This window comes from Populus trichocarpa, chromosome 3 (assembly GCF_000002775.5).
Source record: "Populus trichocarpa isolate Nisqually-1 chromosome 3, P.trichocarpa_v4.1, whole genome shotgun sequence".
NCBI classification, from domain to species: Eukaryota; Viridiplantae; Streptophyta; class Magnoliopsida; order Malpighiales; family Salicaceae; genus Populus; species Populus trichocarpa.
In genome coordinates, this window is record NC_037287.2 from 20,334,776 (window position 1) to 20,358,437 (window position 23,662).

The following is a 23,662-nucleotide window of genomic DNA, read 5'->3' on the forward strand; positions in this document are numbered from 1 at the left end:
TTATGAATTACTGTGGACATGTATAATGATGCTAAATGTCTCACTCATTTCATCAAGCGGAGGATGCCAGCCTCTGCATCATAGCAATCGGGGAGCATGCTCTATTAACTACCTGTACAATTTTACTTCAACCATTCAAACTTACTAAAGAACAGACCAAGAGAGAAGCAAAAAATAGAAAAAAGCAAAGGAAAGTTGGTGTGGATGAAACAAGATGACAGAGATTGAAATCAGATAAAAGCACTAACTTTTTGAAGGGGAGACTAAAAGAGATGTGAAGGAAGGTACAAAGCAAGCATGCATATACCATTTTCACAACCATCACAGATTCACAATGTGGAAATCACAGAATGGAGTAGTTAAATGTTGCAATAAAGCATGTACGTAAATAGAATGACCGTCCCTGGCGTGTCTAGCTACCACTTCAAAATCCAAAACGGAGAGTTCTTTGTGGCAATTGTTTAAGGTCTTAAGCATAGATCAAGTTCCACACTAGCAGAAAAATTCCACAAATGTATAGAACACTAATCAAAATAGATATTTTCAATAGCAAAACAAGCAGAAACTGAATCAAGCTATAGTTATTTCAGCCAATGGACGATGACTATTTCTACCAAGAGGAGTAAACTAATAAAAACTTTTCCACATCTTTGCGCCATCATTAAGAGAGAACAGGAAAGTAATATTTGCAATCTAATTCATCATACAATCTATTCAGACAATCAAAACAAAAGATGGTAATAGTCCTTTTTGGCTGAAGTTGTATTAAGCGCAACACGTATATACAACTCTGTGTGGCACTCAACATTCTAAGTCCTATATCCTTATTAGTATACACGATCATTATTCCCAACTTCAACATATCTTGATGCAGTAAGATCAAAAGAGCTGAAGAGCTTACAGATATTGTCTTTCCCTCTAGTTAATGAGCTTGAGAGGCAGATGGCAGGAAGGCTTCCACCATGTCCATTGCATGCCCTTCAGCATTTGCCGTATTATTTGTGTTAGCTTGACAATTTACTATTGTAGGGGTATGGAAGCATGCTAAATCTGCCTGACACTGTAGATTCATTAGCCCACCAGTGGACTGCGCTCCACACTCACCTTCCTTCAAAACAGTGGTGGTGTTGCAATGGTTTTGGAATGGAAAAACACCCAACTCAGTGTCGATCTTTCCCCTCAGGTCCACCAGAATGCTTCTTAGCCTCGAAACCTCGGCTTCAAGAATTGCCTGCCGTTGTATTTTCCTCACCAGCTGCTGGTTCAACAAATGCAATTTCTTTACTTCCTCTTCTAAGTAAGCCGTATGCGCCTTCTTCTTTTCCCTATACTTTCGAACTGCTTCCCTATTTCCTGCTGGCCTTTTTCTTGAATGCTCTCTATTGTCTGGGTTATCATCTTCTTCAGAAGCAATGACTTGGGTGTGTGTGTGGTAGCATGTATGTGTATGGATTGCATCGGGGCCATGAGGGTTGCAAGTGTGAGTGTGAGTACACGTTCTCGTATTCTTCAATAATTCATCAAGAAGTGAATCCACAGACCCAGAACACTGCAAACTTCCAGAAGTACCGGGATCCGGTAACAAAACATGATCCGAAAGCTCTACCTCCCCATCATCCATTCTATAATCTTTCATTCATTCCTCCAAACAACATGTACTTTCAGTCAGACACCTCAAAAAATAGGAAATCAGCAAGACCAAAATATCCAACTTTTCTTTGATCAATCACCTCTACTGCTCTAACAAAGCAATAAACCTAACGCAAAATCGAACAACTTAAGCTTATAATAAACTAAAATCACCAACTTGTAACATAAAAGCGGGATTGCAATTTGCATGATTACTACCACCTTAAGAATATATGCAAAGGCAGAGTCCATACACAGAACATAACATTATAGCTTTCCACAACCTAAATTGTCATAGTCACCAAAAAATTGAACAACCCTTTTAACATTCAAACCAATACGCAGAATCAAACCCCAAACTCAGTAAAAAACTTTGGAGGGTGAATTCAACCCAACGAAAAAAGTAGCTTTCTTTCACCAATTTAAAGAAAACCCAGATGGAGATTCTTTACAAGAATATAAAATAAAGCATAAAGAAAAGATATTGACATTGAAATCATTCAACAACAGAAGAGAATCCAATAATCTTAAGCTTCAAATGGACAAGTGGTAGCACATAAAGAACATGATTTTACAGTGCAAGAATATCAATAAAAGCAAGAAACTGTGTTAGAGAGAGATGGAGAGTTATTACCTGATCTAAGTGAAGATTCCGAGAGTAACAAGAAGCATTTCTCATGTTCTTCTCCATGCTTCCATTTTGTTTGTCAACTTGCGTAGAATTTGTCTAACGGCAAATAGTTTTTTCCCACTTTGTCCATTCATTGGTTGATTGACAACTGCCCTGTTATCTTGTGGACACAAATTGAGCTGCACAAACATAAAGAATTGAGAAATGTAATGAATTTCAAAGAATGTTGAGATTGATGGATAGTTCGGTGTCATTTTCGTTGTAACAACAATTTTCGATTAATTTTTTCCATTCCCAAAGTCATTGCTCCTTACTTAATATTTTAGAGAGCTACATTATATATTCAGCAATTTGTGATTCTTGCATGCAAAGGCGGAATCATGAATTTTTTCTGCCCTGGGCTATTAAATAAATATATAAATATTTTTTAAAATTAATTATTAACTTATATACATGAATTTTTAAAGTTAACAGTAAAGTTTTAATTTAAATACACTACCAAAAATATTAAAAAATAAATTTAAAAGTACATAAAATTGAAGTGAAAGTAAAAATAAACTCACTATTAAAGTTATATCCTTCGATATTTTATGAAATATAATTCATCTATAATCGAATCTGAATCGATATTGTAACAACCCCTCAACCGGGATAAAATAACAATCCTATGTCAACTGGAAAACAAAGTAATTAAATTTTTTCCCTCTCTCAATTCCTCCTTCCTTCACTTGATTCTTTTTTATATTAATGTTTTTTAAGTTGGACTTTGTAAGTTTACAAAGTTATTCTTTTACTTTTCTTATTTTTTTTCTTGGATTTTTTTTATGTTTTTGCCTTACTTTTCTCTATTTCTCTCTAACCTTTTCTTTTCTTTCTTTTTCTATTATGCTTCTACCCAGTCGACAACTTATAAAAAAAAAAAAAGCTGATTTGTTTTATTTTTTAATGGCAAATAATCATTTTACTCTTAATGAGTCATTTTGCTTTTATTTGATGATTTTTTTTTGTTAGCACTATCAAGCTCCGTTCATCCTAAAATTTTAATCAGATTTTATTCAATATATTTTAAGATCCCTCATAAAATTTCAGCTTAATCTGATGGTCGGATTGAAAATTACGTCCAATAACGTAAAACTAGTTAAATTGTGATTTTTCATTAAATTTCTGAATTTCTCAAAAAATTCTGAAATTTTAACTCAAGCTAAAGCATCATATTAGAAGGTTTCATGTAAAGTTTCAGAATTTTTTGATAACTCAATCAAGAATTACAAATTTTTTTAACATAAAACTAATAAAAAATTATTGATAAAATTTTGACCTGGGCTAAAACCCACCCTAGCCCTCAACATACCTCCGCCCCTGCTTGCATGTATTCCCATTTTCCCTCGAGTTATTAAAAAAATAATAAATGTGAATAAGAAATATTTCATAAATACATCAACAATTTAGATATTTTATTATTCTACTGTAATTTAGATATTTTATTATTCTACTATAATGAATGTTTTTAAATAATTAACGTATTAAGAGAAATTAAATTCTTTATAATTTTAAAGACACATTCAAAGTGTTTGTTTGGTAATGGTATTCAAACTATTTTTTTAAATATTTTATTTGAAAAAATATCAAATTGATTTTTTAAATGTTTTTTTGATGATTTTAATGTTTTCTGATTTTAAAAATAAAAAATTATAAAAATACATACATTTTTAATTGAAAAACATTGTACACCGCATTACTAAACACATCAAATATAAATATCAACACGAATTTTGAAATTTAATTAAGAAAAGACTTTGTCTCTGTTAAAAAATAATCCAAAAAACTCTATATATATATATATATATATATATCCCAATTTTATCTGGAAAGAAAGAAAAATTGCCAATCCAGTTAAAAAAGGTTATCTGAGTATGTGAGTAATTTTTTTTATATGTAAAAAGAAGCTGATCATAGCTTTAATTTGGTGTTGTTATCGGAGATTATTTTCCTTATATTCACTTAACTTTTATTTTCATCTCAATCTGATATTTCATAGCAGCTTAGTTAACAAGATTTATTAGCAAATATCCCAAATTTTATCGGAGAATTTTTGTTAAGTTTAATTACAATAAATCTCTTGGGATTTAGTGTTATTTCAATCAATTCCTAAACTTTTATAGTATTTAAGGCCTGAATTAACCCTGCTGTTGAAGAAGAATCAAGATAGGCGAATTCTTTCTATCAAACCATTTCTAGAATAAATAGTCGATTGCAAAAAATAAAATAAAATTTAGGGAGTTAATTGAAAAAAACTTTAGAAGAACAGATCACAATGATTTTCTTTTAGGTAGTTAGTTGTTAATTACTCAAGAATCTAGAGGCAGATAGTAGTTTTGTTATCTTATTTTATCAAGAAAAGTATGAAAATGGCCACTCTACAATGATTCCCAAATGGTCCATTGGCTCAAAACATGTCATCCATGGGCTTGGTGTCGACAGAGATGGGTATAGTGGGAAAGGGACCTCAGGCCCCCGAAGCATGAAAATGCAAAACAGTCTCAATCTCGAGTACAAGAGACCAGAGATCCATCCTTGTTGATTTAAATCTAAGAAAACAAGCATGAGGGTAATTTGTGGAGATCATCATGGACAGATTTCTATCATTTTATCTTTCACTACTAAAAAATATAGTAATTAGAAACTAACTATTCCTTTACAAATAACATTAAAATTCGTTGCTAAAACAATTTAGTAACGAAATCAGCAATGACAAATATCAGATGTAGATTTGTCATTGTTGATTTTTTAGCAACAGATTTGTTCGTTGCTGATTTTGCAGCAACGAAAATTCCGTTGCTTACAATCAGCAACGGATTTTCCGTTGCTAAAATTAGCAACGGAAAATCCGTTGCTGGTTTTGTGAATCAGCAATGGATTATCCGTTGCTGATTGATGAATATTTACAATCAGCAACGGATAATCCGTTGTTGACTATATTATTTTTATTAAATTAATTTTTTATTTATTTATCAAAATAACTTTTAATTTGTTTAATTAATTATTTATGGATATTTTAAAAATTGTGGAATATATATAACCAACATAAATTAATATTAAAAATAACTGTATCACTAATAAAAAATGGAATAAAAATAATATTCATATTATAAAAATTTAGTTAAACTTGCATTAATACAAATAAGTCAAAATACAATTAAAAAACAACAACAAAAGATACAATCATGATGCTGGTTGCGAAGACGATCACTATTTGAGTTCTGGGGTATTGTTTGCAGTTGCTGCTGCTGCTGCTGTCCCTCAGGCTGTGGAGCTTGACTATGGAACCCAGATGAATAACCTGTCCTCCGAGGAAACTTGGCCAAACTCTGAAACAAAATAAGTAAATAAATAATTCAGTGCCCAACATGACAACATAGGACAAGTATGGTATGATGGTGACAAGTATGATTATCATAGCAACAACACCATGGGCATGAATTTTTGCAGGAAACATTCACGGGGACACCTTCAAAAAATCACCAACTTAAAAGTAAAAATAATAAAATAATAGCCCAAGTAAGAACTCGTCAAACATACCCATTGGTCCAGTTCCTGTTTCTCGGCTATAATCAATCAAGTCTTTCATACTATTTACCACTTCTGATATCTGCAATGATATGGAACAAATTATTATGAGAGAAAAAAATCAATCAGACATCAAATAAATTCAGCAACCTCATTAAACATCCTTGAAATCACCATTATCCATTTGACATTCTTACAGTTAAAAATCTTTTCAGTGCCATATCCAGACTTTAAGGAATCATAGGTAAATGTTGACAAAATAATTAAGATCATTTTCAGCTTCATAGGTAAATGTTGACAAAATAATTAAGATCATTTTCAACAGACAAATTAAGCATGATATAATGAAGCAACAATTAAAAAATGGAGCAAAATAGACTTACCTAAGCCCCAAGAATCAATGGCCCAAGGTGGAGGTTTTCTTATTGCAACCCAATCAGACTTAGCCAACTCTATGGTTTATATTGTGATCCAATAAGCCATTCATATTGCTGGAAAAATAAAAAACATAAACAGTATGTTAAACCCATCCAGCTATAACCATTGCTAGTCTTTAAAACAAATCCAAGTTAAACTATGAAAAACTAAAATAATATCAGCACTGGTAGCTCCTAAATCGACCATCCACCACCATAAAGAATTCTAAACTTGATTAATTCAGGAGTCTATCCTACTTGCAAAAAATGCATAAAAATAAAATAAAAACAATTTTCTAACATTAAATACTCAAAGGAATGCATACAAGCCCAAACTGGCAAAGGATCTCTCAAGGCATGAAAATTAAATTACACAAAAAAACTGCAGAGCTAACACCTGATTGAAGAAGTTAATTTTTACTTGAAGTGATACACAAGTTCATACCATGTAAAACCTTGGCCGACATGTGATCCATGGAGCAATATGAAAACATAACCCAAATGGTTCTCGTTAATATAAGACCCTCTGTAAAAAAGTCAATCAAAACAGCAGCTGCTATAAGATTCCATGTTTATAAACTGTGGATTCTAAATGATTTTTACCTCGAAACATCAAGCATAGAGACAAATTTAACAATGACTGGATCAAGAAATCAATGAGTAAGAAAAACATCAATTCTTAGACAGAAATATGCTGTTAGCTGTGACAGATAAAACGTTTCTAAAGTACATTAACAACACTCAATTCAACCAGCCACCTTGCTCCTAAAGAACACCCAACATCAATAAGACTACTTGTTAAAAATTAAATTAGGGGTTTTGATAAATTTTCAATTAAACATGCATAATTTCCATCAATCACTCTCTTCCAGACACATGAATTACCAGCATTGGTCTAGTTGCCTAAAATCATTCAATTTATGAACCGTAACCCTAAAAATTAAATTGGGGGTTTTGATAAATTTTCAATTAAACATGCATAATTAGGTTATAGATCATGGTAAAAACATTTCATAAACCTTATATTATCGAATTAATAGCCTAAAACCATTATTCAAAGTATCGATAAAAAAAAAATTGTTACCTGTGTTCTTCAGTTATAGATGAGCAAGATGAATCTACACGACACAACAACAACTGAGATTATGAAAGTTAGGTTAAAACTTGTTAGTGTAAGTTAAATTGCAACGGAGAAAAACATAAATCCTAAATTAATTACCTGATTTATTGAAGAAGAAAGTGCAAAACCCAACCCGTTTACAAAGAGAAAGGGTGATAATGATGGGTCTGGTGCAATGTTGCCATGGGTCTGTGTTTTTGGTGGTTTACAGAGAAAGATTGAAACTGTTAAGATGAAGGAGAAGAAGATGAAGAAAAAAAAATTAATGATGCTGAAGACGAATGAGAAGATGAAAAGTTTGGGACAAAAGGAAAATCAAATCGATGAAGAGAGGGTGATTTTTCTACAGTTATGGATGTTATTAGGGACGAATGAGACTGGGAATTAATGAATTTTCAACTGTTGGTTTTGTTTTCTCTGTTTAGAAACCGAGGAGGGGGTTGAGGGACGAAGGAGACTGAGAATTAATTAATTGTCAACTGTTGGTTTTGTTTTCTCTGTTTAGAAGGGGGGGGCAGGTGTTGAATTAGTAATGGCAGTAAAATTAAACGGTTGAGATTTTATCATATCAAAAATAATAAACGGTCTATATAATTTTGGTTTTATATTAATATTTAAATAATTATTTTTTCAATTAGCAACAGATAATCCGTTGCAAACTTTACGTTGTTTTTAGCAACGGATTTTCCGTTGCTAAAGTTTGTTGCTAATATTAAAAAAATAATATATATATATATATAATCCGTTGCAAATCTGTTACTGAATTTAGCAACGGAATTATCCGTTGCTAAATTCAGATGCTAATGACCCCTGTTTTTAGTAGTGATGATCAAGGCCAGAAGAAAAAAAAAACTTGGCAGATAGTAGGAGTCGATCATCTCTTTGTTGATTGCAAATCATGTAATATTGTGTTCATATCTTCAAAATTTTGAAGACTAATAGATTTTTACGTGCTAAAGTGTGTGCATGTATAATGTATGGATATGGTGAAGCAAAAGAATTCCCTCCGTGATGGTAGGAAGCTTTCATTAAATATAAGAAATGGTACAAAAAGCAGTTCCTACTGCAGAATTCATCAAGGATATCTTCTCTTCAACCTTTATTTTAGAACAAAAACACTTTCCATAAAAGAAATCCCAAAGACTCTCACAAAAAAAACCAATCAAATCATGAGTTACTCTCGTTACAAGTTGGAAGAATGAATTAATCAATAAAAAAACACACACAAGCTTAGTATCCTTCGGGTGGTGAAGAAGGTGAAATATGAAACATAGTCACATGAATGGGATGGAAGGTATTTTTAAGAGGAGGGGGAGGAGATGGTGGTGGTGGTGGTGATGACTTGTAATAGTATGAAGGTGGTGGTTATGAGGATGGTGGAGGTGGTGAATTTTAATAGTATGGTGGAGGAGGAGGAGGTGACTTGTAGTAGTATGAAGGTGGTGGTGATGACAATGGTGGAGGAGGTGATTTGTAATAGTACGGGGGAGGAGGTGACGACGAAGGAGGTGGTGGTGACTTGTAGTAGTATGGAGGTGGTGGTGATGAAGATGGTGGAGGAGGTGATTTGTAGTAGTATGATGGCGAAGGAGATGAAGAATGAGGAGGTGATGACTTGTAGTGATAATGTGGTGCTTGATAATGCTTTGATGGTGGTGGAGGTGATTTGTAATAATAAGATGAATGCTTTATATATTTTGGTGGAGGTGGTGACTTGTAATAATACGGTGAACGCACTACATGTTTAGGTGGTGGTGGTGGTGGTGGTGGTGACTTGTAATAATAATGAGGTGTTGAAGAATATTTTGGTGGTGGTGGTGACTTGTAATAGTATTTATGAATATGTTTTGATTTCTTTGGTGGTGGTGGTGGTGATTTATAAAAATAAGGTGGATGTTTCAAATATTTTGGTGGAGGTGGTGACTTGTAATAATATGGTGGATGAACTATTTGTTTTGGTGGAGATAAAGGTGACTTGTAATAGTATGACGGATATTTTACATACTTTGGAAGGTGAGATTTGTAATGGTGTGGAAGATGCTCAACATGTTTTGGAATTAATGGTAACTTGTTCGATGGGTGTTTGTAGATGAGTTGAGGGTGGTAAAGTGGTGGCGGCGAAGCATTGATGTAAGGCTTGTAAGCGACTACACTAGTGGCTATGACGCAAAATGCCACTGCATAGACTAGCTGCGTAGGCCAATATCCCAGCCGTCCCCAGGTTCCCATCTCTAGCTAATGAAAGTTGAAAGCCAGAAATTGGTTTTTAGAAGTGTGTTCTGTGACTTGCATAGAGCTGCTATGTCTCTTTGTATAGTTATCTTTCCTACAGTTTAGGCAAATTTATATATGTTAACCATTAGGTAGTGGGCTTCCAATCAGAAACTAAGATGAGAGTTAATATGTTGGCCATGATGAAGTCAAGCATCCTGATGAGCATTGGTGTATTCAATCATGCATGGCTGTTTGTAATTGCCTCTCCACTCCCGGCCCCAAGTTTGCTCTTAGGTATTAACCATATAAAAATAAATAGTTATGTCTTCGTTTAAGTTTTATTGTCCACCACCACCAAGCCATTAGGAGGAAGAGAATATATATATATATATATATATAGAGAGAGAGAGAGAGAGAGAGAGAGGGGTAGTGGCCTCCCAATCAGGACTTATGACAGTAGATTTAATTGTGTAGGATATGATTAAGTCGAGAACCGTACAGCCTCCAAGTACTCGTGCAGTCGATCATGGTGGATTTTTTTTCCTTCCTGTCGATCAAAGGAGAGAAATATTATATGATTGTTCGAAAGGCAAGATGCATTATCTGTGATGGCTTTATCCGCTTCCCAAAGGTTGCTCTCCGAATAAGCAGATACGAAGAAATTGAAATTTATCTAATAATTTGAGTTTTAAAGTTGTAATGTCTTGATGGAAACTAAAGAAATAAAAGATAGATTCAGTAAAGTTTCTGTGTTTGATATTTTTTTGGTGCGTAAATGAATATTCAATAAATTCTTGACTATTTATATAGCTCAAAATGATTTTATTTGCCGAAAAAACAACCAATAAAGATAATTCTAATTTTATTTAATAAATTGAAATTAGAATTCAGATCTTTATCAGAACTCAGAACTTCTCAAATCGGTTGAGTTGCTGTTTCAAGGCTGTTCTTGCCACATATAAAGCCTCTTAAATTATAGGAAACTTAATCTCTTTTCCTGTCCAGTTGCCACAAGAGAACTGCCTCTGATTGGCGACTTATAGCTGCAAAGACTCCTCGAACCAGCCTAGTTTCGGGAAATTCTGATGTTGCCAATTCTCGGCTGATGTTTCCTTTGCTGCTGATTTTGGTTCTCACGTAGCATGTCTTGATGCAGCTAGTCTCAAGCAGTGAAGGCATCAGCCGAGAATTCCTACATTATTCGACCTACATTATATCTCTAGTTATAACTCAAAGTACATGGCCTGTCTTATATTTCTTAAGAATATCCTCATTACCTTATCTTTTGTTTGTAGCCAGCTAATTAAACTATATTAATCACATGTTTTTCAGTCATATATAAGATACGTAATCAAGCAATCTTTGACCAAAATGGGTATACAAAGTCAATTACGTTGTACCTAATTAATAGTAATTCCTACTGCACTGAAACTTAGTTTTGGTATTGTCTTCAAATTAAAGTAAAAGTTGTTCAATGCATCATCCCGTTTGAACATGATCATTACGCTTTTATAATTGCTAAAATATTAGCAATGAGAAGAAGGGAAAATAAAAGAGAAGACAAGTAGACTAGAATCAAGCAGTTTAAAGAGGATTAATATATCCTGGTAAAAGAAGGGTATTCACCTTATTTGTTTTTGAGTTAACAAATTATATTAGTTATATAATATAATTTGTAAATCCATTCTAATTATAGTTTTGTTTAATTTTGAATTACCTGCTTTACACTATCATAAAACTAGCAAATACAAATGTAAACGACGACAAAACTTTTCCATTGGTATATTGAGATGACCTTTATCGACAGAATTTTCATCCTCGAATCCATCAGTAAACACCAAGAGAAAAATTCCCTCGGTATATACCAAAGGAATTGCAGTGGGAAAATAAGGAATAAAAAAAGCCAAACAGTAAGATGACGTGTAACTTGTACATACAACATTATCGATTGAGTTAACCTGACGGTAAAGTATGGTTGTAAATATACCAATGGTAAAATTCTCTCGGTATATACCGAGGAAATTACAGAGGGTATTACAACGAGATTCAAAAAAGGTAAATCGTATGGTGACGTGGTATTTGTACCGAAAAAATGACCGATAAAATTATTTTGTCAGTGAATCCATCGATAATATTTAATTTATGACTTGGTGATCGAACCCCCTCCCCCCTCCCCCCTCCCCTCTTCTTTCTTCTGCATTTTTTTTTTTTTTGCAACAAACACCCACCCCTCCCCCTTAATTTTAACACAATTCAACCTCCCATAATAAATCTGACCACCACAACACTTAGTTTGTCAGCATCCGTGTTCTAATGCAAATTTTATTAAAGATTCACCATTTTAATAAGTAAGCAAATCTATCTTTTTTTTTATTTGAACTCAATTTTAAAATGTTGTTTTTCTTTTGCATAATTTTGTAGTATATGTATTTTGTTTGGGTGTTTACTTATTTTATAGTTTTTTTCTCATAGAAATTTGTTGTATGAATTTATGATTTGTACATGTTAGCGGTTTGTTTTAGATTTTGTAAAATTATATTTGATGGTAAATTGATGAAATTTATGTCAAATTTCTGACTTAGGGGTTTTGTGTGAAATAAATAATGACTTATTTAATGGGTCCGTTTTGTATTTTGTCAATTTTATTGCCGAGTTGAAATTTTCGGTAAATGTGTAGAAATTTGAATTTATATAGATAATTGATAATGAATTAAGAGTACTATTAAAATAGATTGAATAAGTTTGAGCTAAACCAATATTTTAAAAAATTTATTTAGTTAACGTAGTTAATTAATACATGTTGTCATCATTATTTTATATAAGTTTGATATAAGGATGAATGATCATTCATGGAAATATCGAGATTCACTCTAAGGGTTGCGGGGGATGAATTATTGTAATGAGATTCAGAGTTTTATTAATTATGCACTATCTAATTCGAGAAATATTAGTGGAGACGGTATGAGATGTCTATGTAAAAGGTGTAAAAATAAAAAGTTTCTCGATCCAGTGGTTGTAATGATGCATCTTCTATAAAAAGGTTTCATGGAGAAATATCTTTGTTGGAATGCACATGAAGAACCATATGTTCTTCACGATACCATAGTAGAAAGGATGGTTGAGTCAACTTCTAGTTCTAGCAATGTGTATGGAGTTGTAGATGACAATAGTAATCTTTATAGAATATGGTTAAAGATGTGATAGGAATGAATCAGGATCATGCTGGTCAATGTCCAATCATAGATGAAGAACCTAATACAGATGCGACCAGGTTTTTTGATATTTCGAAAGATTCTAACGAATCATTATGGGATGGTTGCACAAATCATAGTAAATTATTAGTCATTGTATAGGTGTTTACCATCAAGTTAGATCAAGGGTTGAGTGAGACCAGTTATGACAATATTGTCGAATGAGCGAGAAGCATTTTACTTGAAGGTAATGGGTTGATAGAGAATTCTATGCTGCTAAGTCCATAATGAAACTCTTTGGTCTAGGATACTAGAAAATTGACATGTGTCCAAACTTTTGCATGTTGTACTACCTTGAAAATGCTTAGTTGACTAAGTGCAGAACATATGAGCATTCTCGTTATAAACCCAGAACTGGCAAGGGAAGGACTTTTGTCGCACACAAAAAACTTAGATACTTCCGAATCACACCTAGATTGTAGATGTTATTCATGTCACCAAATATTATTGAGCATATAACATGACACTATTCACATGATACAGTTAATGGAGTGATATGCACCCTTTCGATGGTGAAGCCTGGAAATATTTTAATAGTGTGCATCCTTAGTTTTCAATGGAATCAAGGAATGTGCATCTTGGGTTATGTAAAAACGAATTCAATCCATTCAGGTAATTTGCTGCTCCTTACTCTTGTTGGCCAATAATACTCACATTCTACAACTTGCCACAAGGGATGTGTAAGTGAACAGAGTTCATGTTTTTCCTATGGTTATACTCGGTTCTAATAGTTCAGGTTAGAATATAGATTTTTGTCTTTGATCGTTGATTGATGAGTTGAAGCAGTAATGATCATCTGAGACTTTGACTTATGATGTATCGAGGAAACATAATTTTTTGATGAAGGTAGCTTTGATGTGGATTATCAATGATTTTCCTACTTATGGAATGATTTATAGTTGGAGCACGTATGTAAAATTAGCATGTCCATATTATATGAAAAATAATAAGGTATTCATGCTAATAAATGACGGTAAAACATCTTTTTTTGACTGTTTCTTGCTAACGAGTCATAAGTATAGAAATAACAGAAAAGACTTCTTAGTTAGCAGAGTTGAAAGGGATGTTGCACCACCACTTTTTTTGGGTGAAGAATTGTATGACATGGTGTCAGAGTACGATGACATTGTGTTTGATTTTCAATCCGGTAAACAAAAGTTTTCTGGTTTTGGTTTGCCACACAATTAGGTAAAGCGGAGTATTTTCTGGGAGCTTTCTTACTGAAAGACCAATCTCCTCCTCTATAAACTTGATGTCATGCACATAGAAAATAACGTGTTTGAGAATATTTTAATACGGTTATGGACGTGAAGGGAAAAACAAAGGATAACATCAAGACTATAATGAATATAACTTTGTTTTGTCATCATAAAAATATAAAGTTGGTTTATGTTAGGTCACGGGTCACAAAGCCCAAAGCCAACTTTGCCTTAGACAATAATGCACACTTACTTGTCTACCAATAGCTTAAAAATCTATGTTTTCCTGATAAATATGCCTCGAACATATCAAGGTTGATGAATTTGAAGGATTACAGATTGTATGAAATGAGGAGCCATGATTGCCACATATTATGTAAACACTTATTTCATTAGCTTACTAGGATTTATTGCCAAAGAAGATATGAGATGCACTTATGAAGACCGGTCACTTTTTTAGAGATATATGCTCCAACAAGTTGCAGACACAACATACAAAGAGGCTTGAAACGAATATCGTCCAGATAATATGCAAACTTGAGATGATATTCTCTCAATTGTTTTTCAACTCGATAGAGCATCTACTCATATATTTACCGTTTAAGGTAAGATTGGAGGCCCAGTCCAATATAGATGGGCATATTCATTCGAGTGGTTAGAGATTACACATGCATCATAATTATTATTTTTTGTCTTTCTTTGCATAATTCAAAACATTCATTTTAATTCCATGCAGGTACCTATTCAACCTTAAGAGAAAAGTAAAAAACAAGGTGCACGGACTCTCTAACACTATAGCCCGAAACTTGTGGATGACCTGTAGTGTTTCAACCGTTAGATGCTTGCAATTGGTTTCGAGCACTCAAACTCCAGAGTTCACGGTGATGTTAGACCTTCAGACGACCGAACTGCGTGTTGAGATAGTCGAACTTCATGTTGAGATGGTTAAACTACGCTGAATGCTGATGGAGATGAGATCACATATGGGTGGTCCATATGCTCCTCCTTATTGGCCCCACAATCCTGACAATGACCTGCCTCCTACTCCTCTTCCAACACCGCCTCTATTTGAGATTTATTGTATTTGAAAGTGCAAATATTTAAATTTGTAATTTTTATATTATTTTTATATTATTCTAATTATTTTAAAATATTATTGATGGCGTTACCGATGGACCACGTCCATCGGTATATTTTACAGGGTTGGAAAACAATTACTGCAAATACCACTGCTGCTGTTATCTCATCAACGAACTTATTGATAGTATTCTGTCAGTGATATGTTATATTCACCCTGAGAAATACTGATGGAAAAACAAAAACACCGATGGAATTACATACGATTTTTCTATTGGTGATATGTTAAATTTATCGATGGAATGGAGTTGATAATTGTTTTGGGCTTGCTTTGTCTGTCATTAAATCCATCGGTAAATTTATCACCAACGGACCCATCGATAGACCATAAAATATCGATGAGATTTTTTCCAACGAACTATTTCTGTTCATGAGCCTATTGGTAAAATACGTACTGACGGACTATGAGTGTAAATACCGACATAAATTTTTATTGGTAAAACTATTAAATCTGGTAGTGTTATCTGTTTTCCTACAAAATCACCTTTTTGAAAAACAAGTATATAGCTATGATTGATTAATGTGATTTAAGAAATAAAAACCTATAACATTGATTTTTTTTATATCATGGTCACACTCCTGAACATGATTAATGGGTGGGCGACCACTCCTAAGAGCAAAACTATGGGGGAGAGTCCGCCAACTCAAGATCCCTGGTTGATTGCATTTTTATATGTGAATTGAGAAATGCAAGTAGTAGAATTCGAATTAGGGATGTCCTATTTTCCTAGTTGTCTCGTTACTACTTGACTATTACCAGCTAGGTTACTAGCTCACTTGTGAAGATATGTTTTTATTTATTTATATTTTCTCTTTCTTTTCTGTTTTGATATAGTAACTAAAAGTTAGTGAGAATATTAATATTAACGGTAATTTCTTTACAAGAGTATAGAATATAATATATCCATGTCAAAATGATAGAATCTAGTATAACTGGACTAGATGTATTAATTATAGGCATGTCTAATTAGGTTAAAACACCAAAAGAAGAATTAGTAAGGACGCACATATATGATTTTATATGCTCTTCATAAATTAGGAAAGACATATACCTTTAAAATAACCCATTTCTTAGCCTAGGGTTTTGACTTGCCTAGCTAAGATAACGGGAAAAGGTCACAGGTCTTCGCGGTTTGTATTGAAAAAGTCATACTAAGAAATGGTATCAACTTCGAGCCAATAAGTATTAATATTAAGACATTTCAAAACTTAATTGGAAGCTGCCAAGAAAAAAAAAATGTAATGTAGTATAATCTTTTCAAACATAATTACTACCATTACATTGCATACGATATAAAGAAACGATACAACAAGCACATCTTTGTACAAAAGAATTCACTATGGATCCACATTCTCAATCCTTATTATATAGAGAAAATCCCTTTCACCAAATTGAATCGAAACTAGAAATTTGATTGTAAATAATAAAGAAAGATAAAAAAAAGGTAAGTTATTTCATGGTCTTACACTTTCAAACAGACCCTACAAGAGGTTAGAAGTGTTTCAGCGGTAGAGGTTATGCATAAATGTGTGGAGGAGGTGGGGAGTGAGTTGGGGGTGGTGGAGATCTATAGTAGTAGGGTGGTGGAGGAGATGAAGATGGTGGTGGTGGAGATGTATAGTAGTATGGAGGGGGTGAAGATTTCACTAAAGGAGGAGGTGATGTGTAATAGTTTGGTGGTGGTGGTGATGAAGATGGTGGAGGAGGAGACTTGTAATAGTGTGGAGGGGGAGATTTCTTTGGAGGGGGAGGAGATGTGTAGTGGTATGGTGGAGGAGGAGATCTCTTTGGAGGTGGAGGAGATGTGTAGTGGTATTGAGGTGGTGGTGAGGGAGATGGTGGAGGTGGAGACTTATAATAGTAAGGTGGAGGAGGGGAATTCTTTGGAGGAGGTGGAGATGTGTATTGGTATGGAGGTGGTGGTGACGGGGATGGTGGAGGAGGAGACTTGTAAGAGTACGATGGAGGGGGAGCCTTTTTAGGTGGTGGAGGTGAGGCGTAGTGGTATGGAGGAGGAGGGGATTTCTTTGGAGGAGGTGGAGATGTGTATTGGTATGGAGGTGGTGGTGACGGGGATGGTGAAGGAGGAGACTTATAATAGTACGGTGGAGGGGGAGACTTTTTAGGTGGTGGAGGTGAGGCGTAGTGGTATGGAGGAGGAGGGGATTTCTTTGGAGGAGGTGGAGATGTGTATTGGTATGGAGGTGGTGGTGACGGGGATGGTGGAGGAGGAGACTTGTAAGAGTACGGTGGAGGGGGAGACTTTTTAGGTGGTGGAGGTGAGGCGTAGTGGTATGGAGGAGGAGGGGATTTCTTTGGAGGAGGTGGAGATGTGTATTGGTATGGAGGTGGTGGTGACGGGGATGGTGGAGGAGGAGACTTGTAAGAGTACGGTGGAGGGGGAGACTTTTTAGGTGGTGGAGGTGAGGCGTAGTGGTATGGAGGAGGAGGGGATTTCTTTGAAGGAGGTGGAGATGTGTATTGGTATGGAGGTGGTGGTGACGGGGATGGTGGAGGTGGAGACTTATAATAGTAAGGTGGAGGAGGGGAATTCTTTGGAGGAGGTGGAGATGTGTATTGGTATGGAGGTGGTGGTGACGGGGATGGTGGAGGAGGAGACTTGTAAGAGTACGGTGGAGGGGGAGACTTTTTAGGTGGTGGAGGTGAGGTGTAGTGGTATGGAGGAGGAGGGGATTTCTTTGGAGGAGGTGGAGATGTGTATTGGTATGGAGGTGGTGGTGACGGGGATGGTGGAGGTGGAGACTTGTAATAGTACGGTGGAGGGGGATACTTTTTAGGTGGTGGAGGTGAGGCGTAGTGGTATGGAGGAGGAGGGGATTTCTTTGGAGGAGGTGGAGATGTGTATTGGTATGGAGGTGGTGGTGACGGGGATGGTGGAGGTGGAGACTTGTAATAGTACGGTGGAGGGGGAGACTTTTTAGGTGGTGGAGGTGAGGTGTAGTGGTATGGAGGAGGAGGGGATTTCTTTGGAGGAGGTGGAGATGTGTATTGGTATGGAGGTGGTGGTGACGGGGATGGTGGAGGAGGAGACTTGTAATAGTACAGTGGAGGGGGAGACTTTTTAGGTGGTGGAGGTGAGGCGTAGTGGTATGGAGGAGGAGGGGATTTCTTTGGAGGAGGTGGAGATGTGTATTGGTATGGAGGTGGTGGTGACGGGGATGGTGGAGGTGGAGACTTGTAATAGTACGGTGGAGGGGGAGACTTTTTAGGTGGTGGAGGTGAGGCGTAGTGGTATGGAGGAGGAGGAGATTTCTTTGGAGGAGGTGGAGATGTGTAGTGGTATGGAGGTGGTGGTGATAGGGATGGTGGAGGAGGTGACTTGTAATAGTGTGGTGGATGATGAGATTTCTTTGGCGGGGGAGGTGAAGTGTAGTGGTGTGTAGGAGGGGGAGATTTCTTTGGAGGATGTGGAGATGTGTAGTGGTATGAAGGTGGTGGTGATGAAGATGGTGGAGGAGGAGACCTGTAATTATAGTATGATGGATGAGGGGATTTCTTTGGTGGGGGAGGTGAAGTGTGGTGGTATGGAGGAGAGGGATATTTCTTTGGAGGAGGTGGAGATGTGTAGTGGTATGAAGGTGGTGGTGATGAAGATGGTGGAGGAGGAGACTTGTAATAGTATGGTGGATGAGAGGATTTCTTTGGTGGTGGAGGAGATTTATAGTGGTATAGTGGATGAGGGGATTTCTTTGATGGTGGAGGAGATGAGTAATGGTATAGTGGTGGAGGAGATTTCTTTGGAGGAGGTGGAGATGTGTAGTGGTATGAAGATGGTGGAGGAGAAGACTTGTAATAGTATGGTGGATGAGGGGATTTCTTTGGTGGTGGAGGAGATTTATAGTGGTATAGTGGATGAGGGGATTTCTTTGATGGTGGAGGAGATGTGTAATGGTATAGTGGTGGAGGAGATTTCTTTGGAGGAGGTGGAGATGTGTAGTGGTATGAAGATGGTGGAGGAGGAGACTTGTAATAGTATGATGGATGAGGGGATTTCTTTGGTGGGGGAGGTGAAGTGTAGTGGTATGGAGGAGGAGGAGATTTCTTTGGAGGAGGTGGAGATGTATAGTGGTATGGAGGTGGTGGTGATGGAGATGGTGGAGGAGGAGACTTGTAATAGTATGGTAGATGAGGGGATTTCTTTGGTGGTGGAGGAGATTTGTAGTGGTATAGTGGATGAGGGGATTTCTTTGGTGGTGGAGGAGATGTGTAATGATATGATGGTGGAGGGGATTTTTTTGGAGGAGGTGGAGATGTGTAGAGAATTGGTGAAGGTGGTGATGAAGATGGAGGTGGTGGAGATTTATAATAATATGGGGGAGAAGATTTCAACAAAGGAGGAGATGATTTATAGGAATAAGGCTCATAAGCCACCACACTGGTGGCTACAAGGCAAATTGCTATAGCATGTATCATTAGGGACAAATGCCCCGACTTCCCCTGTTTTCCCATCCTTAGAACTCTTGCTTTGTGTTTGCATGGTTAGCATGGATACTAGCCCTTTATATAGTGATCCCTTCAATCATTGTTGACAAAGACATGTTTTCCCATGATTATTACAGCCTGGATTAAAGCATAAAAATATGTTCCAAATCTGACTGAGCTGCAACCTCCTCATTCTTATTGTTTTTGTCTACTTGTTATTAGTGGCTTCGCACTAATTTTATCAGTAATGCATATAATAAACCTAGAAATTGTCAGCTTGAGAGCTGGTGAGATATGCCATTTTCCGTGTAAGAACTGTAAACGCGTTTACGTACAGCAGATTGGTCTGAATGTTTTAGCCTTGTTACAAAAATACGATAATAGAGGTGGCGAGGAGAAGTGATCCGTGAGACAAAGATCATAATTTCAAGGCAAAGATTTCCATTTTACAATAAAAAATTGCTGCCTTCTAATTTAGATTTGTTAAATTCTTGAGGTTTTATGAGGAAGGTAGCAAGTTACTTCAGTACCATGATCCAAGGAAGTTCTAAATAACAAATCTATGTATGATCAAGTAGTATATCTCACATGCAGTCGGTGAATTTAATAAACAAAATGGAACAATAAATTAAAATATTCTTTAAAATCTAATCCCAAGTACTAATTTATAAAGATTTGTCAGCAAATTCTCTAGTAGAGTGAATCATATGTTATTTTAGTTAATCCATTCATAACTGACTTCATCAAGCAACAGGACACGAAATTATATCAATCTTGCTTCTTGTCCAAATGATTTTAAATAAAATTCTTGAAATTAACTGAATTGATCAGTTTGAACTGAGTTTAACTAAGTTAATTTTTTTTAGTTTTTATCTAGGTTTTTAGGAAGGTACTGCTTTACTAAAAATCACTAAAAATCTAATGTCAATGGTTTTTTAACTTAAAACTTGATCCAAATAAGATTTTGAAACGTGAATGTTTCAAGTAAATCCGTTGTACCAGCTTTAGATACAATAACTACGATAGAAACTATTGCCAATTTTGATTTGAATTGTTAAATTGTTTGTTCATCAATTATTCTGCAGAATTCCACGCAAGAACAGGAGATCCCTAATAAAATAGGCAAAATTGTACTCATGAAGGACAACATTTCCAATAAAAAGATGGTGACTCGCTTTCTATCTTCAATTAATTACTTAGATTGATCCATTCTATTAAAAAAGTTAAGGGAGTTGGTCATTTCATACGTAATAAACCACTACACTTAGCAGCCCATGTTGTGTTTGTTGATTAGGGGGTCAAAAGAGATTTGCTCATACTCCATGTATGTTGTTCGTACATGTATAACTATATACTATTGTCATTGGCATAATCAATTTTCTTTTCTTCTTCTTTATTTTATTTTTTAATAAACACAACATGGATATTTACAATTTTTTTGAAACTAATTGTACCAGATCACGTTAGCATTTAGATTGATAGGGCTTAATCACTTCCATTTTTTTTAGAAGAGGCCTTGTTTAACATTCGATGAAAATTAGAAACTTTTTTCATTTTTAGTTTGATTTATCAATAGTAAGATCAAAGTTACGAGTCGAGAGATCAACCATAGTTGACCTGTTTTTTTTTAAGGATCAAAATAATATTATTTTGAATAATTTTTTTTTATAAAAAAACTAATTGTTTTTTGTCATAGTTTTATTAGATCGACAAGGTGGTAGGGCAATCCAAGTTCTTAATGGTTTATTATAAAATACAAATCAAGGCTAATATAATTTAATGTTGACATTATACAATGAACAATTGAGAATCCTTTGTTGTGCAGGGGTGATGGTGGTGATGATGTATATTTACTTTGCATATTAAAAGATAAAAAATTCATTATCATCAAAATAATCTGTAATTAAATCTGTGGAAAAAAAGTGCTACCTTCATATATAATCCTCCTTCACTTTCTTATTTCTATTGAACAATTAAAAGAATATACAAACATATCTGTCATATCCAGCTCTGTTCAGCCCGTGAACCTTTAATTCAATTCAAATTAATTATTTTTATTCAAACAATATATATTATTATTTGTTAAAAATAATTAATTTTAATTGAATTAAAGGTTCATTTTCTATTGCACAATTAAAGAAATATACAAACACATCTGTCATATCCGGCTCTGTTCAGCCCGTAAACCTTTAATTCAATTCAAATTAATTATTTTTATTCAAACAATATATATTTTAATTCTTTTAATTAGTGTTGGTTTGATTAACTTAGCTGGTCAACTAAATTTCATGTCAACTTGAATGAATTGACTAAGTCTTATCATATTAATAATTTTTTTTTTGTTTAAATTTAAAACTTGAGCTGAGTTAAGTTTTAGATCATGTGGAGGTTTCTTAGATTAATCTATCTGACCGAGTTTAAACTATGCAATGCATGTGTGTGTATCTACATATATTATATTAGTTTGTAGATAATAATGGAAAGAAAAATCAACTCTTATTTGCAAAATTGAATTGAATTGAGCGATTCTTGCGACTTCACGATGACCTGATCATTTATGTAAAGTGCCTCTGTCAGCTTAGTACGCAGTGTAACATGCATGCACGACTTTTACCAGTTAAAACTTGGATTATACACTTTGTTAATTTAATTTATGCATGCCAGGCTGAATGTTTCTAGCTAGAAACTCTCAAGCAATAGTGCATGCCATTGCCATGAAATGTTCCATTTTATTGAGATATTCTATCATCAACCAAAAGATATAAACAATCCATTAATTTGGATATAGTTATCTCGTATTTATTTCTTATGAATGATGCAGCAATAAACTTAAGGTTAAACGAGCCAAAATTATTTTGAATTTTAAAAGAAATAACTTAACATTTTTTTAAAAAAAACAAATCACTGTCACCATTCACAATAATTTATTTTTTGATGAACAGGGAAATAGTATTTTCCCGTAGCTTTTAGAATATTACTTAATTGTTAAAAGGAAAACAACACAACATGCATGCATTCATTCTTGTCAACTAATCCAGTGGTATATGGGAAAAGAAGAAGAAGAAGCAGCTAGGTCAACAATAAAAAGTTGAACAATCAATGAGTATAATGCAAGAGTATACACAAGATTGCTGCATAAAGTACTCACGAAGGATTGCTGCTGAATTTGATGCTGGAAACACGCAAGGAAAGGTCTTGAAGAGTTGGCTTGACATGGAGCTACTAGCTAGCTATTTTTTCTATAAAAATCTTTGTGATTTTGTTTATTTTTATTTTATAACTGTTGTGGCTGTACGTATATCTTTTGTATTTTATACCTTCCGTTACAGGACACCAAGTTTTTATGGTTTTATATTAGTTGAAGTCGAAGAGGGAGTTGTCAATTCTCCTTTAGATAATAACTAGCTTAATTGCAGGCGTTACTCTCCGAGTTTCTATTTTAATTAGTCAATTAATGTGTTATTTAATTTTAAGATTTTGCATTTTTGCATATATATATTTATATAAGCAGTCTATTTGATTTACGTAAAGAGCTTATTAGATACATGAAAGACAAATTATTTTCATGATAAAATAGAGAATAATGCATCATTGACGTCATAGAAACACAATTGCTCGAGGTAATTAAACCGCTTCAAAAAGTTTCTCAACTTTGTTTATGTATTTTTTATATTAGCATGATTTTTTAAAAAACAAAACTTATCATGACTTGAAAAGTAGTTGAAATAAAAAAAAACATACGTTTTAATAATTTTTATGCTAATGCAAGCAAAAATAAAAGAATAATTAATTTGAAAAAGTTACATAAAATCTTCACGAAATAAGTATTTATTCTCATTGAATATCTATGAGAAATTTTTTTTAAAATAATACATATTTGTTTTATATATAATTATTCATAAAGTAACTACTAATATTATCATTAAAAATTAAAAATATCAATTAATATCATTAAAATCTTTAATTTTATTTGAAAAATATAGTGTCATTGTATTATTTTTAAAACATCATTGTAATTTTTTTATTTAAAAAATATTTTAAAATATTAAAAACT

The 23,662-nt window shown here is 34.4% G+C and overlaps 2 protein-coding genes and 2 long non-coding RNA genes across 26 annotated transcripts; 1 reads left to right on the forward strand and 3 right to left on the reverse strand.

Moving 5' to 3' along the window:
• Nucleotides 1-661: 661 nt before the first annotated feature.
• On the reverse strand, nucleotides 662-2,515 carry LOC7460206 (basic leucine zipper 23). 3 transcript variants are annotated; one of them, XM_024596317.2, is made up of 2 exons: nucleotides 2,264-2,515; nucleotides 662-1,757 (listed from the first exon to the last, which is right to left on the reverse strand). In XM_024596317.2, exon 2 carries the CDS (start codon nucleotides 1,634-1,636, stop codon nucleotides 923-925), a length of 714 nt encoding a protein of 237 aa, XP_024452085.1. In that variant the 5' UTR covers nucleotides 1,637-1,757; nucleotides 2,264-2,515; the 3' UTR covers nucleotides 662-922. The 3 variants fall into 3 exon arrangements, with proteins under 3 accessions (XP_024452085.1, XP_024452087.1, XP_024452086.1); XM_024596319.2 differs by having other exon boundaries at nucleotides 662-1,629; nucleotides 2,264-2,513; XM_024596318.2 differs by having other exon boundaries at nucleotides 662-1,642; nucleotides 2,264-2,512.
• A 3,183-nt stretch (nucleotides 2,516-5,698) lies between these two features.
• Nucleotides 5,699-6,773, reverse strand: LOC127905141 (uncharacterized). The gene is made up of 3 exons (XR_008058873.1): nucleotides 6,689-6,773; nucleotides 6,211-6,318; nucleotides 5,699-5,909 (listed from the first exon to the last, which is right to left on the reverse strand). It is a non-coding gene; the product is annotated as an uncharacterized LOC127905141 (long non-coding RNA).
• A 9,600-nt stretch (nucleotides 6,774-16,373) lies between these two features.
• LOC112327015 (extensin-2-like) lies at nucleotides 16,374-19,684 on the reverse strand. Of its 3 annotated transcripts, none has more exons than XM_052451020.1 (4): nucleotides 18,974-19,684; nucleotides 18,450-18,649; nucleotides 18,108-18,161; nucleotides 16,374-17,435 (listed from the first exon to the last, which is right to left on the reverse strand). In XM_052451020.1, exons 1-4 carry the CDS (start codon nucleotides 19,633-19,635, stop codon nucleotides 16,681-16,683), a joined length of 1,671 nt encoding a protein of 556 aa, XP_052306980.1. In that variant the 5' UTR covers nucleotides 19,636-19,684; the 3' UTR covers nucleotides 16,374-16,680. The 3 variants fall into 3 exon arrangements, with proteins under 3 accessions (XP_052306980.1, XP_052306981.1, XP_052306979.1); XM_052451021.1 differs by having other exon boundaries at nucleotides 18,306-18,649; nucleotides 19,151-19,683; XM_052451019.1 differs by having other exon boundaries at nucleotides 18,306-18,649; nucleotides 18,974-19,683.
• LOC127905042 (uncharacterized) lies at nucleotides 17,175-19,380 on the forward strand. 19 transcript variants are annotated; one of them, XR_008058673.1, is made up of 5 exons: nucleotides 17,175-17,228; nucleotides 17,754-17,900; nucleotides 18,042-18,251; nucleotides 18,396-18,473; nucleotides 18,618-18,764. It is a non-coding gene; the product is annotated as an uncharacterized LOC127905042 (long non-coding RNA). The 19 variants fall into 19 exon arrangements; XR_008058670.1 differs by having other exon boundaries at nucleotides 17,175-17,201; nucleotides 17,730-17,900; XR_008058678.1 differs by having other exon boundaries at nucleotides 17,183-17,291; nucleotides 17,820-17,900.
• Nucleotides 19,685-23,662: the final 3,978 nt, after the last annotated feature.

Excerpts from the sequence above, each read along its gene's own strand:
- LOC112327015 (XM_052451019.1), bottom strand. The coding sequence starts at position 19,635 with ATGGGAAAACAGGGGAAGTCGGGGCATTTGTCCCTAATGATACATGCT. Across the intron at positions 18,650-18,973 it reads CATCCACCATACTATTACAA|GTCTCCTCCTCCACCATCTT; the intron begins GTCTTCTCCTCC and ends CTATAATTACAG. Across the intron at positions 18,162-18,305 it reads ATACCAATACACATCTCCAC|CTCCTCCAAAGAAATCCCCT; the intron begins CTCCTCCAAAGA and ends ACACATCTCCAC.
- LOC7460206 (XM_024596317.2), bottom strand. The coding sequence starts at position 1,636 with ATGAAAGATTATAGAATGGATGATGGGGAGGTAGAGCTTTCGGATCAT.